The sequence below is a fragment of the Misgurnus anguillicaudatus genome, chromosome 4 (assembly GCF_027580225.2).
Source record: "Misgurnus anguillicaudatus chromosome 4, ASM2758022v2, whole genome shotgun sequence".
Taxonomy (NCBI): Eukaryota; Metazoa; Chordata; class Actinopteri; order Cypriniformes; family Cobitidae; genus Misgurnus; species Misgurnus anguillicaudatus.
This window is the reverse complement of record NC_073340.2, coordinates 27,415,487-27,432,660: the sequence shown is the minus strand read 5'-3', so window position 1 is coordinate 27,432,660 and position 17,174 is coordinate 27,415,487. Positions and strand designations below refer to the sequence as shown.

General features: G+C 38.7%; 1 protein-coding gene across 2 annotated transcripts in view; it reads right to left on the bottom strand.

Moving 5' to 3' along the window:
• The window catches only part of cyth1b (cytohesin 1b), a 90,597-nt gene that overhangs the window by 71,573 nt on the left and 1,850 nt on the right, over positions 1–17,174 (bottom strand). The window contains exon 1 of one of the 2 annotated variants that reach the window (XM_055176908.2): positions 3,144–3,654. The exons of the other annotated variant lie outside the window; for it this stretch is intronic. Within the exon in view, the coding sequence (XP_055032883.2) occupies positions 3,144–3,222 (79 nt within the window). The 5' untranslated portion in view covers positions 3,223–3,654. Of the gene's footprint in view, positions 1–3,143; positions 3,655–17,174 lie in introns of those variants that run through there. 2 annotated transcript variants of the gene reach the window in all.

Below are 17,174 nucleotides of genomic sequence, written 5' to 3'. Positions count from 1 at the left end.
CAACGCTGTCCTGATGTCAAGACCCAATGTCGTGCAGACCTCAAGATCCAACTTCAGGCAGATGTCAAATCCCAACATCAGACAGACGCCAAAACCCAACGCCGTACCGACGCCAAGACCCAGCACCCGCCAGACGCCAACACCCAACGTCAGACCGACGCCAAGACCCAACTTTGAACTCAAGTCAAGACCCAAAATTTGGCAGACGTAAAGACCCAACGTCAGGCAGACGTTAAGGCCCAACACCGGGCAGACCACTATAAGAAATGTCTGTTTTGTTTTTGTTTCAACAGATCCTGCTTAGGCTACTAGTTTTGGACAGGCTTAAATTTTTATTTAACAAACAGAAATGCATAGATGCAGTCTTGTTGCTTTTGTTGACCACTTTACAGGCAGAACGAAACAAGTTTTCTTCCCTTTAGCTGAGCCTTTAGAAAATAACCTGGGAATGATCTGCAAATCACAAAACAATTCATAGAGTTTGCCCATTTAATAAAATTAGGTGATTCGGAAAGCTATTGTCTGATAATAGGAAGACTAACAGACAAGAATTGGTTAAAAGTGCTTGTAACTCATATGTCAAGATTGAACTAAATTAACATATTTATATACTTCCTTAACTGACAAAGTACTACATTAAATTCACTAAATACGCTGTAAATAGCCTGGTCATTTCCCCTAAACCACCGTCTGCTGCTGAAAAGTCGATGGCGGCAATGGCTGCAAAGTTGTGAGATTTTGCTGTGCAGTGGCCTGCTTGCCCTGTCTGTTGCCGACTGTCTGAGCGCCTATGATCACCTTTAATAAGTGATCAGATGCGCTCAGACAGTCAGCAACAGACAGGGCATATGAGACATATGAGTACAAGCACTTTCAACCAAATCTTGTCTGTTAGTCGTCTTATTATCAGACAATAATAGTAGCTTTCTGAATCACCTAATTTTATTGAATGGGCAAACTCTATGCATTGTTTTGTGATTTTGCAGATCATTCCTAGGTTCTTTTCCGAAGGCTCTTTTCTGAATTTCGTTCTGCCTGCTAAGTGGTCAACACAAGCAACAAGACCGCATTGTGTCTATGCAGTTCTGTCTGTTAAATAAAAAAGTGGAAAGTACACCCATAGCCACATATAAAACATGTCCAAGAGTAGCTGTCCAAGCAGGATCTGTTGAAACAAAAACAAGAACAGACGTTGGGCCCCGACGTCTGCCGGACGTTGGGTCTCGGCATCCGCCCAGCATTGAGTCCTGACATTTGACAGACGTTGGGTTTTGCCAACTGACGGACATTGGGTCTTGACGTCAGTCCGACGTTGGGTTTTAATAATAATAATAATAATAATAATTCCTTACATTTATATAGCACTTTTCTTAGTACTCAAAGCGCTTTACATATGAATGGGGGAATCTCCTCAACCACCACCAATGTGCAGCATCCACCTGGATGATGCGACGGCAGCCATATTGCGCCAGAACGCCCACCAAACACCAGCTTATTAGTGGAGAAAAGATAAAGTGATATAGCCAATTAGTATGAGGGATGATTAGTAGGCCAATGGGCAAGTTTGGCCAGGATGCCGGTGCACACCCCTACTCTTTTTCAAAGGACATCCTGGGATTTTTAATGACCACAGAGAGTCAGGACCTCGTTTAACGTCTCATCCGAAGGACAGTGCTTTTTTGACAGTATAGTGTCCCCATCACTATACTGGGGTGTTAGGACCCACACAGACCGCAGGGTGAGCACCCCCTGCTGGTCTCACTAACACCTCTACCAGCAGCAACCTGGTTTTCCCAGGTGGTCTCCCATCCAAGTAGTGACCAGGCTCAGCCCTGTTTAGCTTTAGTGGGCAGGCTGTCTTGGGCTACAGGGTGATATGGCTGCTGGCTGGTTTTGATGTCCACCTGTCGTTGGGTCTTGACGTCTGTCCGACATTGGGTCTTGACATCTGTCCGACGTTGGGTCTTGACATCTGTCCGACGTTGGGTTTTGACTTCTGTCCGACGTTAGGTCTTGACGTCTGTCCGACGTAGGGTCTTGACGTCTGTCCGACGTTGGGTTTTGACGTCCACCTGTCGTTGGGTCTTGACGTCGGTCCGACGTTAGGTCTTGACGTCTGTCCGACGTAGGGTCTTGACGTCTGTCCGACGTTGGGTTTTGACGTCCACCTGTCGTTGGGTCTTGACGTCGGTCCGACGTTAGGTCCTGACGTCTGTCCGACGTAGGGTCCTGACGTCTGTCCGACGTAGGGTCCTGACGTCTGTCCGACGTAGGGTCCTGACGTCTGTCCGACGTAGGGTCCTGACGTCTGTCCGACGTAGGGTCCTGACGTCTGTCCGACGTAGTTTATTTTATTTTGGCTAGAAGTGGGTTATTTATAACCGGAATATATTGGGTCTATATGGTGAAATGGCAGCTACTGACTGATGGGGTAGCTCAGTTAGCAGAGCGTTGCATTAGGGTCACAAAGGTCATCGGTTTGATACCCAGTAAAAACACACATACTGATCAAATGAATGTGTAAATGTACATGCTATATTTATACTTGGCACTAGCTAGTAGGCTAAACCTCAGATGTCATTTATGTCTAGCGACGCCCTTTTTCTCAGGACATGAATAAAGAAGATCAGTGAGCAACAGGTGCATGTCTCAAGGCTAAAGATAAAAAATCACCAGAGGTTTGAGGTATCAAAAATTATGTAGTGACTTTAGTATCCTTTATGCCATTGAGTTTTATGTCAATGTTCACCAGTAACTGTGTCCACAACAATATTTTTGACAGACCAACCACAACTTTGCATCAACCCAACAAGTGCTTTCTCTCACACACAACATTGCTGACCACTGATGGCAGCTTTTCTCTGTGAAACACTCCCATGATCCGGGAACAGTGTTTATCACCACGGCAACAACACTGGACAGATATAACATTCAATTACACCGAGTGATTGTTCCAGGGATCTACAAACAACAACTCAGCAAGAATCTCAGATGGTTCGTGTTATGAATGCGCTACTAAAACAGTTCATCAAAATAATATGGACATATCTGTTAAAAAACAATAAACAAAAGATTTGACATTTGGAATGAACGTGATTCACAAGCACATGCATACAGACGTCAGCACATATTGACAGACCCACCTGCTGGAGCAGCCGGGAAAACCGTGGGACACAAAAACGCCTGGAAGCTGGAAGCACACAGTTCGCTCACCGTCCCCATCGCTCAACGCCAGAACCTGTCCCTGTTTCACTTTGAGCGTGTGTGTTGAGAAGTGACTGCGAGCGAACACAGAGAAAACACCAGCAGCTGCTTCCCTTTTTATCCGAAAGGAGAACTTGTTGAAAAGCTTGTGACGATACACTTAGTTTTCCCCTTATTCGATAGGAAATTAATTCCAAAGCAAAGATCTCAAACTGTAGCAGAGAGATTGTAGATCCACCAGCGCTTTTTGCCGATCTCCACTCCGATGTGATCCAGACTCACGCTCTCAAATGACTTCTGCAATTCTCTCTCTCCCTTTCACTCCCTCTCTCAACCTGTCATTTTACTGTACATCGAACATAAAGGACTTTCTAACCTCCCCCTGTGTTTCTCCTTCACTCGTGCATCTATGACACACTTCTATTCTAAGTCTATACCTTAGATCTGACTTTGGTAGAGCATGTTTTACATCGACATAAGAACAGGCTCATTAACACCTCCCCACTCACTCCCACAAACACCACGAAGGGCAGTTTAGTCACAGCTCAGCAATCTAAGGCATCTATGCCATGCGTGGTTTTGAAGGACATGCGTATGTTTACTCATGGACAATGACAAGATCACCCACCCCAAACTATAAATGTACAGTATAGCAGCTACAAGGGATTGTGTTACTTTGGAACCACCTATATGCCTCTATTTATGATTTTACTTATGTGTTTATATGACCGTACATGTTGCCTTGTCTTCAGATTTCCATATCTTTATATATATATACAGTGCCAAGAAAAAGTATGTGAACCACTAGGAATGAACTGTTTTTTTACTGTGATGTGCCATCAAATGTGGTTTGATCCTCATCTAGGTCACAACAATAGACAAACTCAATGTGCATAAGCTGACAACGCACAAATACTTCTAGTTTCTTGTGTCTTTTTTGAAAACACCCAATACACATTAACAGTGTTGGAGGAAAATGTAAGTGAACCCTTGGATTTATTAGCTTGTTGAACCTCCTTTGCACTCTAAGAAAGGATGTGTTAATTGTTTACATATTGTTTTGTGTTATTCTATTTAACACATCATGTGTTATTTTAACACATTATGTGTCATATTGTTTTGATTTTGTGATCAAATAAATAAAAGGGACAACACAAGATGTGTTAAAACAACACAAAATGTGTTGTTCCAAAAATAACACAGAAATGTGTTGTCACTAACTAGAGACAAGATGAGTTGTTTTAACACAACTATTTTAAGAGTGTGGCAGCAATTACTTCAAGCAAACGCTTTCAGTAGTTCTGAATCAGACCTGCACATCAATCAGAAGGAATTTTTACACATTCCCCTTTACAAAACCGCTTCAACTCAGACACATTTGTAGGATGTCTGGTGTGAACCGATCTCTTGAGGTCATTCTACAGTTTAAGGTCTGGGCTTGGACTAGGCCACTCCAAATGGCACATTTTTTTAAATCCAGTCTATGGAGGATTTACTTCGATGCTTAAGGTCATTGTCCTGCTGCATCAATCAACTTCTACTGAGCTTCAACTCGTGGACAGCCACCCGGAAATTATCCTGTAGGATATTTTGTTAAACTTGGGAATTTATTTTTCCCTCAATGATGGCAAGTGGTCCAGGCCCTGAGGCAGCAAGCATGCACAAATCATGATGTTCTCGCCACCATACTCCACTTTTGGGATGATGTTTTGATCTTGGTAAACTGTGCCATAGTATTTTTCCTGAAAAATTCAACTTTTGTTTCATCAATCCATCAAATATTTTCCCAGTAGCACTGGGGTTTGCCAATGTGCTTTTTTGCAAACTTCAGGCTCACAGCAATGTTTTTCAGGAGAACAGCAGCTTCCTCCGTGGTGTTCTTCCATAGACATTGTGCCTGTATGTCTTACGTATGGTAGACTTGAGCAGAGATGTGTGCCAGTTACAATGATCTCTTAAAGCCTTTAGCTGATACTTGTGGGTTCTTCTTTAGTTCATTGATTATTCTGCATTGTGCCTTAAGAGTTATCTTGGTCATGCGTCCATTTCTAAGAGTAACTACAGTATTAAACTGTCTCCAATTATAGACAATTTCTTTAACTGTTGACTGATGGATGTCTAAACATTTTGGGATTGTTTTGTATCCCTTTTCAGTCTTATGGAGTGCAACAACTCTTGATCGAATATCTTTAGAGAGGAATGGTTCATAGGAGCTGATGATTTTAAGGACAGCAATCTTAAAATGTTTGAGTGTCTTTTAATCAATAAAAGTTGCACTAAACCACACCTTTAAACTCATTTTAATAATTGGACTCCAGTTTGCCAGCTTCTGACACAAATTAGCTTTCAATATAAGTAATTAGTCTATGGGTTCACTTAAATTTTCCTCCAGCACTGTAAATGTTAAATGTAGGGTTGCATAACGATTAATCACAATTAATCTATTGCCAAATAAAAGTTTTTGTTTAAATCATAATATATGTATTTGTACTGTGTATAATAACTTTGTATAAATAAACACACACACATGGATGTATATATTTAAGAATAATGTGTATATACATTTGTATATTTATGTATAATTTATATTATATTATATTAATACTTAATATATAATAATATTTTTTTCTTAAAATTATACATGCATGTGTGCATATTTATATATACATAATTATTATTGACAGTTTAAACACATATATAATGTAAATAAAATACTTTATTTTGCAATAGATTAATCGTGATTAATCGTTACGCAACCCTAGTTTAATAGGCGTTAAAAAAAATTAAACTAGAATTATTTGTGTCTTGTCAGCTTATGCACATTGTGTTTGTCTATTGTTGTGACCTAGGTGAGGATAAAATCACATTTTATGGCAAATCACTGTAGAAAACCAGTTTATTCATAGGGGTTCATATATATATCCGGCAGGTCATGTGAACCTATGTGCATCATACGTCATCAAAATAAATGCCTGCTGCAGACTTTTATGATAGGGGTTTATGATAAGAGACGTTTGCGTTTGCCAGATACTCGCTTAATCTTATGATTAATCTCTCGGGGCTGCGAGTTACACTGATTACTTGATCGCGCGTCACTGCTTTAGCAATGAAGAATTTACTACGATACACATGAGAAAGCATCATCGAGTTATCATCAATCAAGTTGTCAAAAGATATGAAGGGTCAAAGTAATCCGGTTTAAGGTACTAACTACTCATGTTAAACTAAAGTAATAAACCAATGAAGTGAACTGATCACAACATGATACTGAGTATTTTGTTTTGTGTAAATGTGTTTATATTTTTCATTATTCCTTCTGTTCCACATTTATAATGCTATGAAATCAGCTGAAGTAGTAACTTTAATGACACTTAATGTCATCTGTGGATTGTAAAAAGGAAAACAACAAATTAGATTTACAAAAATTATTTGAATTAGAAACCCAGCAACAATAAAAAGAACAAAAACATTCAAAAAAGGTTTTGTCGCCGTTTTTTAATTCGTAGATAAGAACAAATATGATTTTAATGATATTTTAACAATTGAACTAGGACATGCCCCGGTTTTTGTTTGAAAAATCTGGTCACCCTATCATAAACCCTTTCAAGGCGTGTTCAGCAGGCCTGACGCATAACACACATAGGTGACACCCCGAACATGTTTTGAATTCACGCCTCTCGGAAGAGAAGTTAACGGGTGCCACTGTATATATAGGATGTGTCTATAGAGTATAAATAGAATGTGAATGCGACTGCAATGTTTTCCTCAAAGCCATGCATTTCTCCAAAAAGCATGCTTATTTGTGCAATAGGCCTACTGCTAAATCAAGACTGCTGAATATTGAATATTTGCTGCTTTGTTCCTTGTCATGTGCCACGAAACAGGAACAAAACATTACCCTGAAATAACAGTCTCTGGCTGTCAAAATGACAGGTTTTATAAGCCTGTACACTCCCATGACCCGTAATGCAGGTCTAAAGGTTGATAGTTTTAACAGAAATTGCTACTTTTGGTTTTCATTAATCATAAATATTAAGGCACTAAGATTTGACTCAAATTATATGGGAACATCCCTAAATAAAGATCTCAGAAGGGAGATCCTGTTGGAAAGTCCACCCAGTACTTTCCAGATGATTTTTAATTTAATTTATTTTTAACATTTTTGCTGGTATACACCCATTTGGTGTGTTGTTTTTCTAAATCAGCTCTTACCTTTAAACTCTTTAGGAACATTTAAAGTCAACAACATTTCAATCACGGTCAAAATACCCTACTGAAAAATCAAGCTCAGACCAGCATAAGCTGGTGAGCTGGTTTTAGCTGGTCCCCAGCTTGGTTTTAGCTGGTGTAGGAAGCTGGTTTTGCTGGTTTAGCAAGCTGGTCTAGCTGGACTTAGCTGGTCATGCTGGAATACCAGCTGGCCCACCAGCATGACCATCTTTGTCAGGCCGGGAGGACCAGCATAAACCACCTTAAACCAGCTAATGCTGGTTTTAGCTGGATTTTTTAGTAGGGTATAGTCAACAAATGAAATGTACATGATTAATCTGACATTTTGCTGATATTCAAACCAAATTACTGTTGTCTATGCAATTATGAATATTATGCAAATCTTCCATTTTTGCATTGTGATTTCCCACTGAAATAAATGAAACACATTTCTTTCCTTTTACTTCTGTCTAAAAAAGCATTTACACTCTGCACAGTATCAGAAAAAGGTATTACAAATATGTACCTTTGAAGTACTAAGTATACCGCTGAGGTACTAATATGCACCATTTAGGTACAAATGTGTACTTTTTGAAAGTATACCACCCCAGTGAAATCCTTTGTATCTTTTTCTGACAGTGAGCTTGGATAAAACAAGAAAATTAAATGCATGCTACTTCCCTGGTGAGCTGAGTATTAAAACAATAAGACCAAGTGACATACAATTACCACATTTCTGTGACAATTGTATCTAAAAAAATCTGTAACTCTGCAGACAAGTTAAAGGCACTGCCTACAAAAGATGTTTTATCTTCACACACCGTCGAAACAGAGAAAACAGAATGCGGTCATAGACCAGCATAAATACAATATAAGGATACAGTCACGATTCCAGTAACAACAGAAGACAAATCAGGCCAACCAAATTCAGCTGTCAACTATGATTTTTACCTTTGTCTCGTGGGTAGGTCTGTAAAATGAATGGATGGCAGAGTCAGGATGTGTCTGCACAGCTCAACAGCCAGAGACCTAATAAACACCCTGACAGCGTCAGCAGACGTCTGTAAGCTTTGACTTTTCGATCTGCTGTTCTGTTTAAAACACACCAAACTCTAAACTGAAAGGTTGAATTCTGAGAAACCGTGATGTCAGATGGGTTTTCCCGTCTATTCCAATAACATTTTCTGCTTCATAATTCTGTCACAAAGTACCTGCAAATGCATAAATGTACTACTAGTAATGTACTTGAATTATTATATTGCATATTTGCATTGCATTATTTAGCAAATGAATGCATATTGCAATATTCAGTGGCATTGTGCAGCCGTACTATACAATATATGGCAACTGACACCTTTGCACATGCAGCAACATTTAGTCACTTTGCAGAAGGTAATTGATCTGTTCCTATCAGTGATGGGCGGGTCAATGTATAAATAACCCGCACCTGACCCAGGGTTCGCACACCTAAGTTAACTTCAAATTTAAGGACCTTTCAAGGACTTTCCAGGTCCAATACCCTCAAATTCAAGGAATAACTGTGGGGACACAATTCAAGTGAGAGCAAGGTTTGTGTTACCTTTAAAGATACATTGTTACAGTTCCCCCTCGAGGGAACTTGTGCTGCGTCACTGTGGTGGCACTTTGGGGACGCCTCTAAGTTTAAGTGCGTCTGAATGTGTATATCAAATTCAACCAATGGTGAAGATTAACGACAAAGACAGGGTGACGCGGGAGCCAGGAAGTATATCACTATCTTAAAATTTTGCCAAAGACGGCGTTACAGGGACGCAGAAAGTATGGCAAGGGAGACGCAGTGCCTGGTTCCCTTCTCAGGGAACAACAGTTACATACGTAACCCGAGACGTTTTGATGTGTCAAACACAACTATGCAAAAAAGCATTTAGGTATAAATCAACATTTGCATACAGAACATTTAAGCATTTAAAGCGAACAGTTTAGCACGTGTGCTTAAAAAGTCTAGAATTCTTATGATATTATCCTACACTATACAGGGAATAATTTTTTAAATGCATAAAATAGCACTATCAATGACCTGTATCTATGTATGTATATTTTCAAAAACTTCCCAAGGCCTTGAATTTTTTCCCCCAGATTCACAAACTTTCAAGGATTTCAAGGACCTGTGGGAACCCTGCTGACCGATGTTTTCAACTAACCTGCCCGCAACTCGGACTGCAAAAAAAATTATATTGTACCCGCCCCCTTCTGGCCCACATTTTTTAATAGTAGTAATTGTTTAAAATAGTTTATGCTTTATTTCTTTATTTCAATCAACCCGACCGACCTTGACTCGAATATAATTAAAAATATTTTTGAATGACTCTTAACCATTGGTAATGGCCAATCGGCGATACCGATATTAAGAAAGCTGTATGGACGATTGGCCGATACGAGGCCGATATAACACAAATGTTATCAAAGTAAATAAGAGACAAACAGAACATTGACGAAACTAAAAAAAAACATTTGTTAAGCATAACATTTATAAATATACCCTTTTAAAGTACAAACATATTTACAAGACATAATTAATGTGGATCTGAAATCTTTTGGTACTGTTTGAATAAGTCTGTTGAACTTTTTTGTTGTTGTGTGTGACACAACATAATTTCATGTTAAAAAGTGAATAATGATAGGTCATATTACTGTCTGTCACACTTTGGCTTTACATTGAGTGACAGTGAGTGTCTTTTTTATCACAAACATCAAATTTAAAGGTGCAGTGTGTAATTTTTAGAAGGATCTTTTGATAGAAATGCAAAATAATATATAAAACTATATTATCCGTGGTGTATAAAGACCTTTCATAATGAACCGTTATGTGTTTATTACCTTAGAATGAGATGTTTTTATCTACATACACCAAGGGGCCCCTTACATGGAAGCTGCCATTTTGGGCCACCATGTTTCTACAGAAGCCCTTAACGGACAAACTTTTTTTACTAAGTTGTCTCCGATGATGACATGTTTGTCCGGTGGTGGCTACCGTAGCTTTTCTATGTGTTTCAAAAGTGAGGGGTGAGCAGTGGACTGAGCCGTTGGTTGTAATTCACAACCTCACCACTAGATGCCGCAAAAATTTACACACTGCACCTTTAAGTAATGGAGAAATTTACTGGCCGATTAAAAACATGTATCAGCCTCTGCAATATTTTGTCCCATCACTAATATTTTACATTAGTAATCACATGCATTAGGCACAGATGTAACAGAAAAACAAAGTTCAAAGAAAGATAGTAAAAAGACCAGAAACTATACTAATAATTCACACAACGCAGGTCTAATGAAATGAGACTTATATAGGCTACAGTATGAATCGTTTAAATTCAGTACCATCATGTGATGGCCTATTCTGATTCAGGTTGTGTCTGCCCATGTCAGAAACAGGACCAATGGAGCAGGGTCACGGCGGTTGGTTGCATCTGACCTAACACTGGTATCTCTAAGTCCCACCCGTGCCATGCAGGAAAGCTGCCGTTTCATCTCAGTTGATCTCAAAACAGATCAGCCTTCTGAAGATTTGAACTTCTCTAAAGCTTAAAGGATTAATGAGAGAATTGTGGATAAACTTCAGATAAGATAAAAGAGTGGCTGAAATCAAATGGGGCATGAGGGTGAGGAATAACAAGGACAAGAAGATAAGCTTAGATTAACAAAAAAAATCACGGTATAATGTGCAGAAAAGTTTTTGAGGATAGAGGGGCTGGTTGTCACACATTATAAATCAGTTTGAAGTGTTGGCTACAAAAATCTATTAAACATTTCCATTAAAATAAAGCAGTTAATAAAAAACACGCATAAAGATATTCTGAAAAATTTTAATAACCAAGCACATCTGGCAAACCATTCACTTCCATACTAGTATTATTTTTTTGTACTTTGGATGTCAATGGTGCCCCAGATTTTCTTGCTAAAAAACATTCTTTAAAAATCATCCTTTGTATTCAGCACAACAAAGACATTTCTACGTTGATAGTTATGATGACAAAATTTTAAATTTTCCTGCGAACTGTCCCTTTAACCTTTTGTGACAACATGCCCCTATACCATAGCATTATGACAAGGGTGGTCCATTTTCCACTGTTTATCTTTCCTTAAATAACACATTTTGTTGAACGCTACAGTACATATGCAATTATGTTGTATGTAAAGCACTCAGAGAGTGTTGACGTTAATGAAACGCTTATTTGGAGACATATCCCATTGCCTGTAACAGATGCATATTTTCAATTCATCATGCCACAAAGCATGTTAATGCATGGAGGACATTGCTTTGTGATGAGTGGGGTTTAACCTCAAACCCACATAATATAGGTAGGCAGGCAAGACGAACCATAAGCCCAAGCAAGCCTCTATCTTTTTGACTCAATCTCAGTTGGAGAGCCGTGCACTCATGATGCTGTTACGATCTCCTCTTGAACATGAGAGGTCCTTAGGACTTAAAAGTGCACTGTGTGACCGACAAACCATTACAAACCATATTTTGTATTATGCATTATGACATAGAGCGGTCACTATGCCAACCTGGAACAAATTGCTTACTGATTTTGCTCTAATCTTAACTTTCATCCATTAATTGATTCATAAAAAAGATGTTCTAGGATGATCTCAGGAAATTTCATAGAAATGTATGGGGTGTTTATAATATAGAATACCAATGTAAGGTGTAAAGTGCAGACAGTGAATTGTATCTTCACTGACACTGCAAACCATCTAAGGCTTGAATATGTCCACAATTGTGTATATACACTCACATAAAGGATTATCAGGAACACCTGTTCAATTTCTCATTAAAGCAATTATCTAATCAACCAATCACATGGCAGTTGCTTCAGTGCATTTAGGTGTGCGGTCCTGGTCAAGACAATCTCCTGAACTCCAAACTGAATGTCAGAATGGGACAGAAAGGTGATTTAAGCAATTTTGAGCGTGGCATGGTTGTTGGTGCCAGACGGGCCGGTCTGAGTATTTCACAATCTGCTCAGTTACTGGGATTTTCATGCACAACCATTTCTAGGGTTTACAAAGAAAGGTGTGAAAAGGGAAAAACATCCAGTATGCGTCAGTCCTGTTGGCGAAAATGCCTTGTTGGTGCTAAAGGTCAGAGGAGAATGGGCCGACTGATTCATGCTGATAGAAGAGCAACTTTGACTGAAATATCCACTCGTTACAACCGAGGTATGCAGCAAAGCATTTATGAAGCCACAACACGCACAACCTTGAGGCGGATGGGCTACAACGGCAGAAGACCCCACCGGGTACCACTCGTCTCCACTGCAAATAGGAAAAAGAGGCTACAATTTGCACAAGCTCACGGAAATTGGACAGTTGAAGACTGGAAAAATATTGCCTGGTCTGATGAGTCTCGATTTCTGTTGAGACATTCAGATGGTAGAGTCAGAATTTGGCGTAAACAGAATGAGAACATGGATCCATCATGCCTTGTTACCACTGTGCAGGCTGCTGGTGGTGGTGGTCTGGGGGATGTTTTCTTGGCACACTTTAGGCCCCTTAGTGCCAATTGGGCATTGTTAAAATGCCACGGGCTACCTGAGCATTGTTTCTGACCATGTCCATACCTTTATGACAACCATGTACCCATCCTCTGATGGCTACTTCCAGCAGGATAATGCACCATGTCACAAAGCTCGAATCATTTCAAATTGAACATGACAATGAGTTCACTGTACTAAAATGGCCCCCACAGTCACCAGATCTCAGCCCAATAAAGCATCTTTGGGATGTGGTGTAACGGGAGCTTCGTGGCCTGGATGTGCATCCCACAAATCTTCATCAACTATCAATATAGGCAAACATTTCTAAAGAATGCTTTCAGCACCTTGTTGAATCAATGCCACGCAGAAGGTGAAACGGGGTCAAACACAGTATTAGTATGGTGTTCCTAATGATCCTTTAGGTGAGTGTAGTTTGCTTATACACAATCTTGAATCTTGTGATTATTTCTGCAAGCTCTTTTAAACAAGGGAATCAAGATGTGTGGTGGAACCAGACGCCATCTATTGAGAATATTGTGTTAGTGCACATTGTTTTCTATCAACCTATCAAATCTACACTATCAACCAAGACATCCTTTAGTTTCTGCAAATAAAGTGCATTAATAAATCTGTGCAGATCTGTGCGACAGGTTTTATTTTACTAACTGTATTAGAGAAGAACTAATATGTGACCCCACTGGTCCACCTAAAGACTTTTTTTGTAATTTACCGTTTTGTTTTCTAAAAAAAATCATCCTACATAATGTAAAGGGCATTCTGTGAAAATATAACCTAATATTGACTGAGTAAGATCATGCCAAGGATTGAAATCATAGCGAAATTAATCATACTTTGATACTACTAATATCATAATTTGATTGAGATTCAGCCTGGATTTCACAGAAAGTCTCACATTAAAAGAAAATTGCTATTGTTAGCTTGCTCAAGTAGTGGTTTGTTAGACTTGGCTTTGTGTTGTTGTGACTGTAAACAGAATGCTTAATAGCATCTTACATGTACAGTATCCTAAAACACATAGACAGCAAAAGCTTTAAGAAAAAATGCATAAAAAACAAAACCTCCCTTTAGACTCTCTCACTATCTCTTACTGGAACAAACTAAGAGGGAGGAGTCAACAACATTGAGTGAAAGCTAAAAGAGGTAAATTAAGGACAGCCTCAAAGGTTTCCTGTGCAGCTTTGCTCCTTCCTGGATGTGACACTATGCCACGTTTGCAGCTGTAACTGTGGTAATGAAAGACATATCCCAGTCCCAGATACAATACCTGTACATTTACACATGCCAGGTAAAATAACAGAATAGGTTTAGAATAAATAGGCAGATGAGAAATGAGAGAAATATAATTAACATTACATTATACAGAAATATTTGCTGCTATAAATCTAAATGTGATAATAGTTACTTCTACGATGTCTGCCTCAACATGCAATCTGAATCATCCATCATAATATTATTCAGGTATAGTGTTATCAGACATCTGATATTATGGCTTAGCTTAGCACTTTACTGTATATGTAACACTATTAATACGCTTGCTTGTACGGCTTAACCTTAGTCGCAATGTTCTACTGCTTATATTATCTATTGATTTTCTGTGTTCTCCTTTACATCTACTCATGTAAAGCTGCTTTGCAACAATTAACTTTTGTGAAAAGCGCTATATAAATAAAATTGAATTGAAAATTGAATTTAATGGTAACAAAAATACAGTGAGACAAAATATTGTGATAAAAGAGTTTAAAAATATGTACAAAATAAATAACCAATAGGGATGCACCTTTGAATCGGCCGATGATGCATGCTATGCATTTTCAATGAATTACAGTGAAATGCCGGCACATCCAAAAGCCAGAGGGCGCTCTTGAGCAGAAATTCAATATTGGCCCCAGAAGAAGAACCATACACACGCAGCTATGACCATAGATATGTATATAAAGGCTAGATGGCTCGTCCGCGCTGCTGGCCAATTGAGTGCAACGTCCGCATTTTGGCGGCCATCTTACGACAGGGCGCTCGCTCACTCGTAGCATTGAGTTTTAATGATGCAGGTACTTTTAAATGACCATAACTTGCTTAATTTTTTACCGATTTTCAAACGGTTTGGTTTGTTATAAACGTCAAAGATGTACCTATGACACTGCATACCTATACTAAAAATAAAAAATAAATTCATGAAACATGTTAAAGCATCCAGAATTATAGCCACGTTAATAACGTTTGTAAAAACCCAAACCGTTTGAAAATCGGTAGAAAATTGAGCAAGTTATGGTCATTTAAAAGTACCTGCACCATTAAACTCAATGCTACGAGTGAGCGAGCGCCCTGTCGTAAGATGGCCGCCAGGTGATGCCGTTAGGGACTCCGCCTTGAGTCATCTAGCCTTTATATACATATCTATGGCTATGACAAGCAGCTTAATGGCTTAAGCATATAATTAAATTATATTGCTGTTCTTCAAACCTTTTCAGATATTTTCATGATAATAAAGAATATGTATAATGATTGTTTGACGAGTGTTGCTTTTTCAAATGCATGTTATAAACGACTCAAACTAACAGTGATTTCAGATTGATAGAGACTTACTGATCAAAAGCCGTAGTACATGAAATAGATGTGCATAATATCGAATGTGCGATTCAGAATAGTTATCGACCAGGTATTATTGGCATTTATTGTCTCATCCCTAATAAAAAAAAGTTTGTATTACAGTGCCTCATCTACAATAGTAGAACATGGCATAGCAACACCAAGGTCATGGGTTCGGTTCCAAGGGAATACATGTACTAATAAAATGTATACCCAAATGCACAAGTTGCGTTGGATATCACTGTCTGCCAAATGGATAAATATAAAAAAGACGCAAAGGGCAATTATACAAATAAGGTGTTTAGAGCACATTTACAGAAAACACACTGACTGAAGTGAAATTTGAGTGGTAAATGTAATAGCAACTATAATCTAAGCCACAAAATACATTTAAAGTCCCATGAACTGGAAGTCGCGATCGGAAATAATGGGCATGCCTTGTGTTTTCCACTGTGCTTTAATTGGATATAGAAAAGTCTGCGTTTCATTCAGAAATTAAACTGGCACTTGGAGGGGCGGAGTTAACAGATGCTCCCGTCCAAGCCTTCTAGCTGACGTCATCAGAGAATGATCGCCACAAGAGTTTGAAAGTACATTTTCAGATTTTGATTGAAGTTTATAAGAGGACATAAATAAAAAAGACTTGCATGGATAAATTGTTTCCGTGTTAGCTCTATATGCTAGCTATAGCTAATGCGATATGCTAGCGTTTAGACTGAAGTTCTACTATTGACGTTATAGTTAGTTACATTTTGCAGGTCCATACTGAAAAAGCATCCATCCATTAACAATCTCCAAACAATTGATTATTCTTCAAATCTGTATCTTTGTCTGATACAGGCTCAAATATAAGGTCGGTTTACAGACACACACGCACACACACACACACACACACACACACACACACACACAGAGCTACTGAAGGAGCTGCTCTGAGAAACAGCCAATCAGAGCAGAGCTCAACATTATTATCAATGACCCTTCATATAAGGTAATAATAGAACACTTTATTCTAAAGGCAAATCCTCAGGTTGTAAATGGAAATGTAAAACCATCTCTGGATAATTTTTGAACTTATAAAGCCATAAACATTCTATCAGAGAATTAAAATACTATTTAAATATGCTAATTTTCCAGCTCCCCTAGAGTTAAAGATTAGATTTTTATCGTTTTGGAATCCATTCAGCTGATCTCCGTGTCTGGCGGTTGGACTTTTAGCATAGCTTAGCATTATCCATTGAATCTGATTAGACCATTAGAATCCTGCTAAAAAAATAACCAAATAGTTTCGATATTTTTCCTATTTAAAACTTGAATCTTCTGTATTTACATTGTGTACTAAGATGGACGGAAAATTAAATGTTACGATTTTCTAGGCAGATATGGCTAGGAACTATACTCTCATTCTGGCGTAATAATCAAGGACTTTTCTGCCGTAACATGGCTACAGCAGGTGTAGTTATATTACGCACTGCCCGAAAATAGTCTAAAAATAGAAAAAAATCCCGTCCACACATTCTCGGTTTAAATTAAATATCCATCCACACGATAAAGCAAAAGCACGCTATCAAGCGCTGTCAAGAGCATGCCACACCAGCAGGCGGGGATATAACCCAAATCGTGTTCCGCAATATA